Here is a 16,267-nt window from a genome sequence, read left to right as displayed (position 1 = left end):
TAGGATAGCATTATTACACTGTCCCATGAAGGCAGGAAAGAAGTAACTGCAGCTCACATCTTCAGGCCACTTATTATGTGCCAGGCACTGTTCTCAGGGCTTTGCACAGATTGCTTTCGTTCCCCCTCACATCAGCCCTTTGAGGTCATGCTATTACTGCCCTCTACCCTCACCCATTTTACAGAAGTGAAAACTGAGGTTTGGAGAGGTTCAGGTGACTTGCCCAAGGTCATCCAGCCAGGAAGTGGGACAGCTGGGCCTTGTTCTCCACTGTATGCCCAGAACCCAAATACAGGGTCACAGCACATTAAAGGTGCTCATGATGGTCATTTGAATGAATGAATTCCAGCAGGCAGTATAGTTTCTTCAACTGTATCCCCCATACCAGGCAGATAGTACAGACTAATAAATGTTTTTGGAACAAATGAATGAATAGATGGATGGATGGATGAGTAAATGAATGGTATAAGTGCCTGCTCACCATATGAACAGATTTAAATTTAGCCCTACAAGCATCCCAATGACACGTGGTGAAGGACCGAGGGGAGAGGAGGAACTGAGTGACCAGGGAAAGGTGTGCAAGCTGGTAACTAGTTTGGACTTATTGATTTTAAAATTTCTGTGTATTCAAAACCTACCTGCTGGCTAGTCTAGATTGATGGAATTACCTTCCTATGTATATGTCAGGGGGTTGGCAAGAAAAAGTATTTGAAAACAACTTCTCTGGCTCCAGCACTGCTACCTTCCCTAGCCCGAGTAGTGGCTGCAACCGCAGCCCCAGCCGCATGCGGCTGATGTTCACAATGGTCAGGATTAAGGAAGCAGAGCAGAGTGGCTGGGGTTGAAAGTGGGGCTCCTGGTGTCAGAAGGCCTGGGGATAACCTGGCACTACCACTTATTGATTGTGTGACCTTGGGTAAGTCGCTTTACCTCTCTGAACTTCAGTTACCTCATCTATAAAGGTTGTGGAGGGAAGAGCATCCACCTCACAGTGTTTGTGAGCATCCATGGAGATTATCCACTCAGGAGTCTCAGCACATTGACTGGAACCACAACCTGTGTGCCAAATGCTATCTGTTCTGTTTAATCATGAAGGGATCTAGTGTTGCCGGGGTCTCTTAAGAACTGCAGAATGGGGATTATTGCCATTTTGCAGATGAGGACACCTCAGGCCAAGGGCCTTCCTTCATGGGTCAGACAGCAAATAAGTAGCAGAACCATGAGGTCCCTCAATAGGGAGGTCCCAAAAATCCTGGTTCCAACTTAGGGTCACCGCACGCCATCTACTGACCAAGACAAGGAAGTGGTCTAAGGCATGAGACAATGTGCAGCCACCAGGATGGGTCCAGCCTCACCTTCAGAGTGGAGGTGAGATGAGCCAATGAAATCTCAATGCAAGATGAGATTCGTGGGTGCCAATAACCAAAGAAGACCATCCTCTCTCTCTCTCTGCTGTGGCTGAGATGGTCTAGATAACTGACACTATCAGTGGGGATTCCATCGCCCACATTACTCACTTTGGAAAACTGAGGCCTGACTATGTCCTGTGGCAACTAAAGCCCCAGATAATAAACAGCTGACTTATGTCCCGTGCCTGATGCAGCGAGGGCAGCTCACAACTTCCTGAAGCAGCCAGGCGATGTTAGCTTGTTCTCTGGCTGTTTGGTGGGGCAGGGGGCTGGTCAGAGAGGGAAGCCTCCTGGGTTCAACTTACCATGGTGGTCGATATGGTCTCCGTGGTGATGGAGGGAGTGGTTGCTATGAACTCCCTCCCCACTGAGGCACTCCCATCAACCTGCTGACCAGAGGAGGAGTCGTTAGAGCTGGGGAGAGCTGGGTATACCTGCAGCATCTGTCACCTGGGCTCACGGCCTCCCAGTTACAAAGTGACAGGCTGTGTGAGTGAACATCACTGGCAGGGGGCTGCACACAGACCAAATCACAGAGGTGCAACAGGCCCTCATTACATTTCAACCAGTGTATTTGATAAATAAAAAATAATCTCAGACTATCTGGCAAATTCTATCCAAATTGCAATGCGTGTAATCTTTGACCTAGCAATCTCTAGGAACTGACTCTTTGGATATAACCTTTGAAAAGCTCACCGAGAAGTATGAGCAAGGAAATTCACGAGCGCTGATAGTGAATTGCACAAAACAAAAACAATCACAGGGCGAGCCATTGGGAGACAGCGAAATAAATCAAGATTTGCCTCCTAACTGAGATGATCAAGAGTAAGGTGGGTCTATGTATGCCAACAAGGAGTGATCTCCAAAATAATTACTAAGAAGAAAGGTAAGGTGTAAGAAAATGATCACTTCTGTGTAAACATTGTTAAGTATATAGAGATGTAGGTATCTGTGTTGGAATAGGCTTATATTTTTTTCTGGGTGATACTATAAGAAAAATCCCATTTTGTTCTGCTTGAATTGTATAACTATAAACTTTTTTTGTTGTTTTGTTTTTATGTCAATAAGGGTTACTGGGCTGTGGGATCTAGGGCCAATTTTAGTTTCTTTATACTTTTCTGTATGAAAACACAACAGAAACACGTGTTACTAAAACAAAACAGGTCGGGGGGGAAGCAGCTTGCCCAAGGTCACACAGCTCATCAGAACTCAAGAGTCCTGACCTGTAGTAGACGGCCTCATAAACTCCTACCATCATTATAAAAGTGGGAGAAAAAAATCTGGAAACAAAAGAATTGCCCATGTTGTATTGGTTTATGTCTTATTTCAGTTTTCTCTTTCTCTCTCTTTTTTTCCCTGTCACCCAAGCTGGAATGCAGTGGTGGAATCATAGCTCATAGTTCACTGCAGCTTCGACCTCCTGGGTTTTAGTGATCCTCCTACATCAGCCTCCCAAGCAGCTGGGAGTACAGGCATGTGCTACCATGCCCAGCTAATTTTTGTATTTTTTGTAGAGCTGGGGTCTCCCGATATTGCCCAGGCTGGTCTTGTACCCCTGGGCTCAAGCGATCTGCCTGCCTTGGCCTCACAAAGTGCTGGGATTACAGATGTGAGCCACTGTGCCTGGTCTTATTTCAGTTCTTCAGAAAAAGGTTAGTCTCAGAGCAAAAAAGCTCCTAGCATTGTAGCTCTTCTGGCCAGGAAAAACCAGGAGGGCATCTATCAGATCCTCAATCTTAACTTCCTAAGTTTAAAAAGCATGGAAGGAGTGCAGGGAATGGACTGGAAGTCGTGGGCCTGTGCCTATGCCTGACGGCTTTCTCCAAGTGGTCAGGATGCTGCTTCTTGTCAAGACACATGATCTTCGGTTTTCTTCTTTCACTTTGTTCATTTTACTGATCTGATGTGGAACTCTAATGCATAAAAAATGACCCAAGGTGAGCTATTCTGACTGAAGCTGAATTGGGATCTCTCCCTCTTCTCTCCTCAAGCAGCCCCTGAGATACCTCAAGAAACCTCTCCAACTCCTCCAAGCAATGTGAACACCAAGGTCCCAATCCACTAGTCAGTACAGTCCTCCCAATATGCCCAGGAGGAAGGGGTAGACAGGGTCATTCCCATTTTATGGATGGCTAAATGGAGGCTTTAAGAAGTATGGTCTGCCCAGGACAGGAACCTGCTTTACCCGTTGCCCCTCCCCAGAGCTCAGAGAGGACACTGAGGCACAGAAGAGCATCAGGATTAACATATGGGTTCCAGGGAAGCTGAGATTAAAAGAGCTGGCCAAGGGGTTTGGCCACAGCAGTGGGGACCCTACCACCAAATGCCCAATACCCATGCTTAGGGTACATTGGAAGGCACAAGTTACCTGGGTGTTATCCATAGCGGAGACTCTGGTCTGCAGTACGGCCTCCGGCTCAATCTTCTTTCTAATGGCCAGACTGCTGACAGTCATGGTTTCTGTTTTCACAGGCTGTAGGAAAAGGAGGGAGAATGCTCTGTAACTGAAACCCTAGCATGACCCTTGCTCACAGACAATTGCAGTGTGGTGTCTGCAGGCTATCTCCTATCCCCACAGCTGGCCACATCTCTGGAAGGGTACTCTGGACAGGGTAAAAGAGTTGTGGTGTGATATCATAGACAGATAGCCAGCGAGGAGAGCCAGGACCACCACCAGGACCAGGCAGGCCTGCCCTGCGCCCCTGTGCCACACACCCTCATGGTGGCTATATGCTGTTTTTTAGGCTACTATTAGAACATCTACCATTTCATTAACATACTCTATGACAGGCCCTGGGCTAAGTGTTTTCCTTGTGTACATAATGTCACCAAATCCTGGTGAGCTCACCACCTCTCAGCCGCTTCAGCTGAACTCTTCTATTTTTTTTCTTGAGACAGACTCTCCCTTTGTCGCCCAGGCTGGAGTGCGATGGTGCGATCTCGGCTCACTGTAACCTCTGCCTTCCAGGTTCAAGCGATTCCCCTACCTCAGCCTCCCAGGTAGCTGGCACTACAGGCTCATGCCACCACACCCGGCTAACTTTTGTATTTTTAGTAGAGACGGGGTTTCACCATGTTGGCCAGGCTGTTCTTGAACCCCTGACCTCAAGTGATCCACCTGCCTCAGCCTCCCAAAGTGCTGGGATTACAGGTGTGAGCCACGGCGCCCAGCCTGGACTCTTCTTTAGAGCAAGAGCCACACATGCTTGGAGGCCTACAGCATCCAGGCAGGAGATGTCAATGAGTGAAGAGGGTTTGTTGAGGACTGGGGTGAAGTAGAGAGCATGTGGGGTCCATTTGGGTATGGCAAGCTGTGACTATGACCTCTGAGTATAGTTTTGTTTTTGTTTTTGTTTTGTTTTGTTTTTTGAGATGGAATCTCGTTCCGTTGCCCAGGCTGGAGTGTAATGGCGTGATCTCAGCTCACTGCAACCTCTGCCTCCTGAGTTCAAGTGATTCTCCTGCCTCCCGAGTAGTTGGGATTACAGGTGGGTGCCACCACGCCCGGCTAATTTTTGTATTTTTAGTAGAGACAAGGTTTCACCATGTTGGTCAGGGTGGTCTTGAACTCCTGACCTCAGGTGATGCACCTGCCTCAGCCTCCCAAAGTGCTGGGATTACAGGTGTGAACCACTGTGCCTGGAGATTTTTTTTTTTCTTGTTTTGTTTTGGTTTTAAGAAACAAGGTCTCACTCTGTCGCCCGGGCTGGAGTGCAGTGGCACGATCAAAGCTCACTGTAGCCTCGAACTCCTGGGCTCAAGTGATCCCCCTGCCTTCTTGCCTCAGCTCCTGAGTAGCTGGGATTACAGGCACAAGTCACTGTGCCTGGCTGAAGGGGATTCTTACAGATGGTTGCAACCCTGTAACTCAGCCATTCATCCAGTTAATCATCTATTAGTGCCTAGTATATGCCAGGCCTAGAGGAGCTGCCACCTGGTGGGAGAGCAGGCTTGTCAGCCACTGACCTGACCGCTTTGGATAGTGCTGGAGCATAGGCATTACAGGGCAAGGGGATAGGGGGGCAATATTTCTGCCCAGGGTGGTCAGGAAAGCAAACCCCTGCTAGGAAACTGACATTTGAACTTGGTCCTGGAACATGATAGGTTTGTAAGGCACCGAAAGGGAGAAAAAAAACCTGCTCAGAGAATATAGCATGAAGTGAGAGCCCAGAGTGGCTAAGCTCATATTTCAATGCCAGGAATGTTGGGGAAAGGAGAGTGTAGGAGGGAGGTTGGGTCTAGAAGAGATGAGGGGGCAAAGGAATGATATGGGCAGGCGTGCCTTAGAGAAATCCCTTCGCAGCTCTACAGAGGAGACCACAGAGAGGCCCAGAGACAGTCTGTCCCTCCTCAATGACCATATTTCCTCTCTTCCAGGAGCTTCCATCACCACCCTGAGACCCCAGGGCCAGATGGATTTAAACTGCTTCCCCTTCCCCGGGAAGCCCAGACCCCAGAGAGACAAGCCTGGGCCCGGATCAGGAAAAACCATTCAGCTTTCAGACCAGGCTGCAGGAGCCCCCAAGAGTCCACAGACGCATGCTCTCTGCAGGTGCCATGCAACACAGGTGGGGGGGCACGGGGTCAAGAAAGACCAGACTACCTGTCATCGCTCGACTTCAGCAAGCGATGGGGTCACAGGGTTAAAATACCAAGGAGCGCGTGTTAGGGGTAAACCGAGATGGCAAACATGCGAGCACAGAACCATGCTGTTCTGCGGAGGGGCAGTCATGCAACACGAGACAGAGCTTCAGGCTGCAGGCTGGGTGCTCGGTCTTCTCACGGGTGGCCCAGGGCCCTCTGAGCATGCGGTGCCCAGCGGGCCCGGCTCTTGAGGAAGCTCCACTGTACCTCAAACTGGGGCATATCCGGGGTGGAGCAGGCCCCTCGATCCGGGCTGTCCTCAATGCCCCCAGACTCATCATCCTGGCTGGGGGCCCCCTTGTTGAGATCCCGGGAGAACACCAGGCCCTCAGTGTCCGAGTCGCTTTTGTCCCGGTCGAGCTCAGGCAGGCTGCGGGAGAAGTCTTCGAAGGCGCTGCCGTGGTAGTCACCAATGACCGTGAAGTCCACCTCAGCCTCCAGGCTAGACGTAGAGCTGACCGTGATGCTGGAGCACTTGCGCTCAATGGCCAGGTGGTTGTCCTTCAGGAACACCGTGTCCCTCTCCTGGTCCTGGTCCTCATCGCCCGTGTCACTCTCTGGGGCCCGGGGACGTGGTGGTTTGACTTTCTCCTCGGAGCCCTCCCTCAGCCCTGCTCTCTATGGCCAGATAAAATCAAAAGAATGGGGATGTGGGGTGGGGAGAGAGAGAGAAAGAGAAATCAAGATGGTGAATGTCAGGAGAAATCTCGGGGCTGTGTTGACATCCCGAATGGAAGAGCAGGCCAGGAAATGAAACACACCCCAGGAAAGGTTCCTTGAAATCATAACAAGCTTAAAAAAACAAAAACGACTCAAGAGTGGAGATGCCCCTTTCTGAGGGTCTCACACTGATGGCAAAAGCAAGTACAAAGCAAACGTCCTGCCAGTGACTCCTGGACAGGAGGCTCCATCCAAGGGTATTGGATCTGGGAGCTTATTGGAAGCAGCATTGCACGAAAGGCAGGGATGGAAGCCCGGACCCCAGGCCCATCCGTGCAGGTGGGCGTTGAGAAACAGAAACTAAGGAGGGAGATCCAGGGATTCAGGGAGACCCAGGAAGGGAAGGCAGAGAGGTTGGAGCCAAGAACTTTGAGGAACAAAAGAGGAAGCCAACATGTTTGTCAATTCCACTAAGTCTCCGGGGGAGGGGTCAGCATCGACTAGAGAGAAGAGCAATTCAGGGTCAGGCCTTTTGGGCACGAGCTTCTTGGGAGCTGAGTGCTACGCCAGCTCCACCCTGGGCTCCATGAGTGGACCACAGGCAAGTCAGGGAGTAGAGGCTCTGGTCCCATCAGTGTAATTGACAACAGCGGGCCAAGGCAGTGCCTCGGGGAACCAGCAACTCTTGTCCGACATACATACCTCTCAACTGGCCTGTCAGGGATTAAACACCACACACACATTTTTGGCGGGTTCATAACATTCTTTTTAAAGACCAACCTAATACCCATGAAAGATTTGTAAAGAACTTGGCTTCTGGTTCTAGGGATTCAGTGGGCTTAGACATTCACTTGCTAAGCAAGCCTCCATTTAGCCAGTTTCTGGAAGGTTGAGAGGTGTGAGGGAGACACTCCAGACAAGCCAGAGTTGAGCAGCACGAGAGGTGCTGCCACAGCAGGTGGGAACCTAAGGCGGCGATGCATCCTGGCCGGGTGAAGGTGACCGGGTCATCAGGGCACAGAGGGGCTGCAGAGACCTGAGGGCCCGAGGGGCTGGCGAATCTCAGGCACCCCCCCTTCCCAGGGGTGTTGGCTGCTAAGTTGGTGGAGCGCTTCTCTTCCCTGACCGCATCTCCGGATTTGTTCTGGATTAGAGAAGACAGTTAGTCTTAAGGAGGCAGAAAGAAACTTGGCACTGGGACTGAGAGGGAACCAGAAGCGAAGGATGGAAACCTCTGGACTGTCAACTTTCCCAAGGCGGGAGAACCAGGGATGGGAAAGGATGAAGAAAGATCGCTGGACAAGCCAAGCAAGGTAGGCAGGAACCCAGCAGGTATGAGCGGCAAGGCAAAGCAGATGTGTCATTTGCTGGTGGTGGCGCCACCTTCTCCATGGGGGTTGTGTGACCCTCTGGGCACCAGGTCACACCAAAAGCTGAGGGTCTTTGTGGCCAAGCTAACATGGGCCAAGCAGAGAAGCCCATCATTCAGCCTGAGCTACACCCAGGCCCGTTTAGGGAAAAAACTCACAGGGATGGATAAGCAGCCTCTGATTGCAGAAATGACGAGGGGCCACTGAAACATGCTTCTAAAAACTACAGAGCATGCGGCCAGCCCCCATGGGCGGGGAGCAGCGGTGGGGGCGGGGGCTCACGCGGCCAGTTACCCCAGTTCCAGTAGCTTCTGCCAGCGTGGTTTCACAGCCCGAATCAGGGGACACGGGCTCTAGTTCCGTGTGTGCTTCCTGGTAGGATGCAGAAGTGTCCTCCCTGAAGTGTCTGGTAGCCAGAGGTATCACTGTGGAATGTGTGGCTTTGGGGCTGGCAAAGTCCCCTGGGGGCTGGAGTTGGGCGAAGCCCAGGTCTGAGAGCGTACTCCGCTGCTGCTCTGCTTGTCCCACGGGTGCCTCTGAAGATATGTCATTTGGAAGGGACCTTGCTTCACCCTCACTCATTCGGCGAGTTTCAGCTCCGTGGGTCTCAAATATCCGAATTTTATTGGCCACTGAGGTCTTGCTAATATCTTCTAGGGAGCCCTCTTGGTCCCCGGCCTGGAAAGAGGTCATCTCCCTTCGCTTCCCTGAAGGGAACCCAAACCCCAGAGGTATGCGCCCCTCAGCTTCTTCAGGGACTACTCTGGGCTTTCTGCTGGTGATGGGAGGAGGCCTGCGCTCACCTCCTGTGGCAGGGGACACCACAAACCCTACTTGGTCCTTGGGCTCTGGGCTGGCTTTCGAAAGATGGACATGTCTAAGAAAGGGCTCCCTGAGCTCCGAAGGCTCCCCTGACCCATGGGAGGTTGGGCTTGGAGAAGCTTCCTCCAGAGCTGCCAGGTCCTCAGAATGACCAGGGGAGGCTGGCAGGGGAATGATCACCTCCATGTGAAGAAATGCTGAAGCCTCGCGGTCCTTCAGCTCAGCCCCTCCTTTCTGGGTGGGAACCACTCCCCTCTCTTTGGGTGGGAAGTTGCCTCTGTCTGGTTTGACTGGCTTCCTGACATTCAGAGGGATGGCCCGAGGAAGGGCGCAGGCCTGGGGGTCGGGATGCACGCCCCGTCCTCTGTGAGGAGGGTGCTTCTTCAGTTCCTCTGTGGGACTTTCCTCAGCCTTTCCCAGCAAATCTCCACTCACGGGGGTCCCTTCCTCTCGGGCTGCGCTGGCTGTCAGGTGGGGAAACTCTCCTTCCACTCCCCACTGGGCATCTTCCCAGCCTTCAGCAAATGTCTGTCCTGCAGGAGATCCCTTCAGGTCACCAGGTCCTCCATGGATCTTGGGGGTCCCTGCCCCTTCCTTTGGGGAAGTCATGTGGGCTTCGTCCTTGCTCCTGCTGGAAGCAGCAGCAGAAACCCTCAGGTCTAAGGAATTCAGCGTCGGCCTGGGCTCACCTCCGGGAGGGGCATCCAGGCGCCCTTTTCTCTCCTCCAGGGGTGGAGGGAGGACTTGGTCTTCTGAGTCTTTTTCTTCATAATTTAAATAGAAGCTCCTCTCTGCAAAGGAGGTATCAGTTTCATCGCTCAACTCAGCTCTGGCTTCTGCGTGGGCTGGATCCAATAGAAACGACTGGAGTCCTCCCTTGTCGGAGGCTGGAGAGAGGGCGTCCACCTCTGCTGGCCTGGTCCCTGGAGCAGTGGGTCTCCCACAAGTGTGGGGCTCCTCCAGCCCCTTCCTCAGCTCTGTCTGGCCCTCCGGCTGACCATCTGACATGCAGCGGTTCCTGATGGTTGCCCCTCTGGTGTCTGCCCTGAGCTCAGAGCCCTCGAGGAGCTTTTCTGCCAATGTGCGGCCGGAAGCCAGGCCAGCCCCTCCTGGGCTTTCCCTGATCCAGGGGCCTTCCTCCCCCACTGACTCAAAGTCTTCAGGACTTGCAATCATTTTTCCTTGTTGCTGGGTGTTTGCTCTTCTGTTTCCCACCATTTCTTCTGTGGCCACTTCCACTTTGAACTTGTCCACCAGAACGTCTACCTTGGAGAGTCTGCCGTTGGCAAGGATACCAGCAAGGCCTGCCTGCCTTTCTTCCTGCTGCATGGTGGTCACTTTTAGGAGACCGAGCTCTTCCGGCCTAGTGTACTCTCTTTCTATAAATACCCAATGCTCTGAACCCTGTGTTTCAATTGGAGCAAGAAGAGTTAACATGAAATATCAGGTACCTGAAGAATGGGTGAGTTTTTCCCTTTGTAAGAGGGGACCAATCTACCACTGAAATGTTTGACTTTGGGACAGCATATCCCCAGAACTGGCTGGGGAGAGGAAGGCATGACGTGCCAGCCATTCTCATCAAGGTCCCTCTTCCCATCAGGCACTTGATAAATTATTGACCAATTTTCCTCAACCACTGCCCCCAACTTGATAAAATGGGATGGGGTCTTATGCCCTCCCCATGTCAGCCATGGGGAAATGGAGATCCACAGATGGGCCAGGACCCTTCCTCTTCCTCTTTTAATAACATAACTGCCACCGTCAGAGGGGAAAGTCATTTCCATCACATGGAATCTTTGAATGTTAGAGTCAAAAGTACTCTTACAATGTTATCCAGTCTCATTTCCATATTGTGTAAATGAGGAAACAGGTCTAGAGAAGGACAGTGACTTGCCCAAGGTCACTGTTAGTAGAAGACAGAGTCAGGAAAAGAAAGCCTGATTTTTGAGGCTGGAGATCTTTGCTAACTTATTTCACAACCATGGAATATGGGTGCCAACTGTGACCTAATGGCAAATTGAAGGGATGCATTAAGTTCCACAGGCCACAGCCTGAAATCGAACCTTTCTACAAGGGCTTCTGGGAAGAAAGCATAGTAGTCATGGAGATACCACATGACCACGTTAGTGCCAGGCACCACAATGGCTTAAACAGCTTGAACACTGTGGTGTTCAATCTAAAAGAAACAAATACCAGGGCCCATTCTAATTCTAACAAAACCCATAGAAAAGAGCAGAAAAGAACTCAATAGAATGCATCAAGGAAGGGAGAGAGGTAAAGATCTAAGCATCATCGTGCATCAAAAGCACCAGAGGCCAAGCGCGGTGGCTCACGCCTGTAATCCCAGCACTTTGGGAGGCTGAGGCTGGCAGATCACGAGGTCAAGAGATCAAGACCATCCTGGCCAACATGGTGAAACCCCATCTCTACTAAAAATACAAAAAATTAGCCAGACATGGTGGCATGCACCTGTAATCCCAGCTACTTGGGAGGCTGAGGCAGGAGAATTGCTTTAATCTGGGAGGCGGAGGTTGCAGTGAGCCGAGACTGTGCCACTGCACTCCAGCCTGGTGACAGAGCGAGACTCCATCTAAAAAAAAGAAAGGCCAGGCTCGGTGGCTCACACCTGTAATCCCAGCACTTTGGGAGGCTGAGGCAGGAGAATTGCTTGAACCTGCGGGGCAGAGGTTGCGGTGAGCCGAGATCGCACCATTGCACTCTAGCCTGGGCAACAAGAGCAAAACTCCATCTCAAAAAAAAAAAAAAAAAAAAAAAGCACCAGATCGCAGCACTGTTAGGCCATCTCCCAACAGCCTCTACCTCCCCCAAGAGTTCTTCAAACAATGCCTGGGAGGGGATGATGGACTTCTAGGGTGGTTAGAAAAGCAGGAAGGTCACTGGGTTTTTCATCTTGTGGCCACAGGATACTTCCCACAAAATTTTAATGCAAGTCGGCTATGTGACAGAAATACAGAGCTGCCCTGGTAAAGTTGGGGGTGTGGGCGGCCTTAATGCCCTGAGGTACCTCCCTCCTCACTGCCCCAACTAGAGCCCCTCGTGATACAGATATGGAAACTCAGACCTGGAGAAGCATCTTGCCCAAGGCCATACAGGGAGCAAGTGGAAAGGCAGGCCTTGAACTCAGTCTCTGACGCCAAGTTCTGTGAAGTGTGTCCTCTCCACCCTACCATGACCACCTCCACAGGGAGACATGCCCAGAACTTCTCCTGGCAGCAGGAGGGGGAAGGTTTATATGACCTTGGGCTCCTTTTCAGGTTATGACTTGGTGAGGAGTCTGTTAATCCCACCCCACAGGGAGGAGTCTGTCAGATCCCATAAGATCTGAAACATTTTGAAGGCTCAAGAGAGCATCATAAACCCTCTGTCCCCACTGTGTTTTGAGAAAATCTCTCTGTCAGGGAATCAGAACCCATTAAAATAATCTTGTTCATGGGAAAGCGAGATAAAAGGAAGGGGGGAAGGTCTAGGTAAAGTCTGGGGTGGGTTTCTGAGCTTTTACTTCAGGTCATTAAGCCTTCAGGACCACAGCTCCTGAACCATCCCAAAGGGACGTGCTTTGAGAGCCTATGGAATCTAGGTCCTTTTGCTCATTTCCTTGAGAAGCAGGTTCCTTCAGCTGCCTCCATTCCAGCTGTACTGACATCCGCCTGGCAATGATGGCCAAAGCCAGTCAATACGCCTCCTTCTGGAACATTCCTGCCCCAATTCTAACTAGCAACTAGTCTAGATAAGCAAGAGTGAGTGGCGCAGGTGCTGGCAGAGAATGAAAAGTAGACTCTGCAGGAAGAAAGGGGAAACGTATAGTGATTGTTAGTTGCTATGTGCCAGGCAATGCCAGCCCTTTGTCTGAGTTATTAAATTTAATCCAAATGGCAACTTGTGAAGCAGATATCGTTATCCTTATTTCAGAAGGCGAAACGGTATCCCAGAGGGGAGAGGCCATGCGCAAGATCACAGGCTGAGCAGCGGGGGACAAAGTAAAATGTAGGATCCTGAAGAGGAAAAGAAAACTGAACAAAAAAGAAAAAAACTTCCACGGTGCGAAGGCACGGGTAGAGCCACACACCTGGCCCGAGGGGTTGGCGTGAAAGTCGTTCTAACCCGAATCACAAGATGGGATAATCTTAGGGTAGCCCCAGGTAGCCGCAGCCCCGCAGCCATTCTTTCTCGAGCCAGGGGACCGTCGGTGCCTTGCTCAGAGCGCCCCCTGCCCTCAGGTAGGGGCACTGCAGCAAAGGAAGCTGGCAACAGGGGTGGGGAGAAACAGAGCCAGTTGGGCTCACAGCTGTCTGCACCCAAGGCACAGACAGGAAACTCTCCAGCCTGGCTGTTCTCCTGACTCCAGGCTGTTCAGGCCCCTCCTGGAGCTCTGGGTCACATTTTGGGGCCTGCCTTTTTTTTTTTTTTTTTGAGACGGAGTTTTGCTCTGTCTTCCAGGCTGGAGTGCAGAGGCGTGATCTTGCCTCACTGACAGCCGCCTCCCGAGTTCAAGCGATTCTCCTGCCTCAGCCTCCCCAGTAGCTGGGATTACAGGCACGCGCCACCACGCCCAGCTTATTATTATTATTATTATTATTTGTATTTGTATTTTTAGTAGAGACGGGGTTTCACCATTTTGGCCAGGCTGGTCTCGAACTCCTGACCTCAGGTGATCCACCCAACTCAGTCTCCCAAAGTGCTGGAATTACAGGCGTGAGCCACCATGCCCAGCCAGGCCTGCCCTTTATACGAGGAGGGGGTCCAGGGTAAGGGGCCCTCCAGAAACCATTTCCTGGGAGAAAGTGGGAAGAGAGTGAAGTGTTCTAGGGAAGGGGAGGTGTTCAAGTCTCCGAAGGGCTGGCCTGGAGGAGGATGCAGAGCGGTAGCGGGCACCAGCGGGCAGAATGAGACCTACAGGCTGCTGATTTGAAAAGGCAGATTTTAATTCAACACGAAAACTTCCCAATAGTTAATGGGCTGCCGCCAAGGACAGCAAAAGTGCCTGCTGTGGAAGAGGCTGGATGGACATTTGCAGGAGAATGATGCGGGGGCGGGGTGCAGGTTGTGGGCTCTGCTCCCCAAATGGGCACCTGTCCTTGGTCACAGGAGCATCTCTGTGTCCAGGGCATCTCTCTAGCCCTGTCCTTGGTATGCTGTTGACTCTTGTCCGATTTCCCTCAAGAGAGTGTGCGGATAGTTTTGTTTTTTAGATTGAGGAAAAATTCATAGAGTAGAAGTATGACTTATATTTTATCACTTATGTAGCTCATTTATGTCTTTCTTAAAGTTCCAGCACGTTTGCAGCAGCTACAGAAGTTTTCTCTGAGAATGGAGAAAGGTACAGGCCCTCAGAGGAGAGCATACATCAAGAGGGGAGCGGCAGATATCGGGGAAGAAAGTTCTGCCCAGATGATCGCTCAGTAGCTTCCAACCCTGATAGTCCATGAAATCCCAACAGAGGAGGGAGCGCAGCCTCCTGCCTGGGCCTGGATTCTATGCCCAGCATCCATGAGGGGCCACAGGAAGTTCAAAGAGCCCTCCACTTGCTGCCGCCCTGGGCATAGAAGCAATGGCCTCCTCATTTCAAACACTTGCCTGACCAATCTCTCTACAACCCTAAGGATACTCCTTAGAGAAAGATGTCCACTTTTGCCTGCCTCGTTGATGGGCCCAAGCTCCAGGGGAGTTCAGAGAAGACGCAGGCAGGAGACGCCTGGAATGTCATGCCCTAACTAGCCACTGCTAGACCATTCAGGCTTCTGAACAGAGAAAAGACCTTAAGGCAGAAGGCATTTGGGTGCCATGACCCCTGACCCTAAGCATAGAAGTCAGAGCCTGCCTCTAGCATGACCCCTGACCCTAAGCATAGAAGTCAGGGCCTGCCTCTAGAGTCACCTGCCTCACCAGGACCTGAAAGAGGGAGATCATTCCTGCCTCTCCTTCGAGGCTAAAGGCAATGCAGGCTGTTCTGTCTTCCCAGAATGGTTGCAGTCCTGTCCCTCCTGAGAAACAATGGATGAGGGAGGGGCTGGCCCTTTATGGATCTCTGGGATGGGGACATTTCCTTATCACAGCATGGAGACAGCATGGGTTACCTATTGCTTCCATCTGCTTGGCAAATCTGGTACATTCCCCTCACCCCAGAGAAAGGGTTTTCTTAAGACCACAGAGGGTGGTTCTGGGTGGGCAGGAGGAAGGGGCACAGGAAGGTGAAGACAGTAACCTCAGGAGATGCTGCGAGGCTTTTCTGAGTGAACACTTCCAAGCCTGCGGCTGCTCCAGGCTCAGGTACCAAGTCCCGCTGAGAGATGTCCTGGGTCCTCTGGGACTGCAGGGGAGGCCCAGAGCCAGAGGAAAGGGAAAGAGGGAGGAAGGGAAGGAGAGACAGAGACAGGAAGAGAGGGAAAGAGAAAAAGTAGGAGAGAGAGACACACACACAAAGTCCATAAATAGCCCAGCTTTTTAAGTCCCACATCTGTAGGATTTGTGGATTAGGTCAGGGAGTAGCCACTCTGTGGGGTGAGCTCGGGAGGGACTGCCCTTCTGAGCCACTTAAGGGAGGGAGGCCCACAGTCAGCCCCAGTGCCCTTCCCCCATGGCCTGCCCACTCTCATTCAGAGATGTTGGAGCCATATCATTTAGACTCTGGCTCCAGATGTCTCTGGCTTAGGCTATGGTTCAACCCTGCAGTTTGGATTACAGCCCCCTTTAAACACTGAAACTTGGGTTTGGCAAATGGGAACAGTTAAAGTTCCCTCTGTTTTCCCCTTGGCCCAGATGAGGCCCAACAATATACGAGGAGGCTGCTAGGAATTCTGGATGACACAGGCATCTTCAGGATGCCCCCCACAAAACTGATTTTGGGATCAGGGATTCTAGTCACCATCAGCAACAGCCCCATGACTGCCCAGCACCTTCCAGTTGAGAAAGTGCTTTTATATTAATTGTTTCACTCTACTTTCCCAACTACCCTATGGAATGACCATTTTGGTCCTCCTGTAGGTGGACTAGGCAATGCGGCTCAGAAAGGGGAAGTTACCCAAGGAGCCAGTCAATCCTTGTCTATGGCACCTCCCCATCTCCCAAATCTTCAAAGGCCCCTAAATGCCAAGGGGGCCTGTAAGCCAGTTCTGAATGGTCCATAGCTCCAGGGTGAGCTCCTGGACCATAGTTCTTTCCAGCAGTGGACTATACTTCTTGCGGCTGAGCAGGGCTGGGAGGTGGAGCAGATTCTACCTTTTACTAAGACCCATCTTCTAGCAGTTCCAGCTATCACCAGCAGGTGGGGCACACCCTACACCAGGCTACACTGAGACACTCCAGAGCTCTAGACCTCACTTCCCAGGGCTCATCCTCCCCTTC

At 51.5% G+C, this 16,267-nt stretch overlaps 1 protein-coding gene across 50 annotated transcripts in view; it reads right to left on the bottom strand.

The window, feature by feature from the left end:
* EPB41L1 (erythrocyte membrane protein band 4.1 like 1) overlaps positions 1-16,267 on the bottom strand; it is a 139,877-nt gene that overhangs the window by 16,662 nt on the left and 106,948 nt on the right. For 9 of the 50 annotated variants that reach the window (XM_016937830.3, XM_054674701.1, XM_054674698.1 and 6 more), the window contains 6 exons: positions 15,129-15,233; positions 8,378-10,309; positions 7,750-7,857; positions 6,261-6,671; positions 3,778-3,882; positions 1,715-1,798 (listed from right to left, as the gene is read on the bottom strand). In XM_016937830.3, coding sequence (XP_016793319.1) covers positions 1,715-1,798; positions 3,778-3,882; positions 6,261-6,671; positions 7,750-7,857; positions 8,378-10,309; positions 15,129-15,233 — 2,745 coding nt within the window. The remainder of the gene's footprint in view (positions 1-1,714; positions 1,799-3,777; positions 3,883-6,260; positions 6,672-7,749; positions 7,858-8,377; positions 10,310-15,128; positions 15,234-16,267) is intronic. The other 41 variants (XM_063802892.1, XM_016937845.4, XM_063802888.1 and 38 more) reach the window with 9 other exon arrangements.

Source organism: Pan troglodytes, chromosome 21 (assembly GCF_028858775.2).
Source record: "Pan troglodytes isolate AG18354 chromosome 21, NHGRI_mPanTro3-v2.0_pri, whole genome shotgun sequence".
NCBI classification, from domain to species: Eukaryota; Metazoa; Chordata; class Mammalia; order Primates; family Hominidae; genus Pan; species Pan troglodytes.
Note: the sequence above shows the minus strand (reverse complement) of the source record. Positions and strands in the feature narration are given on the sequence as shown.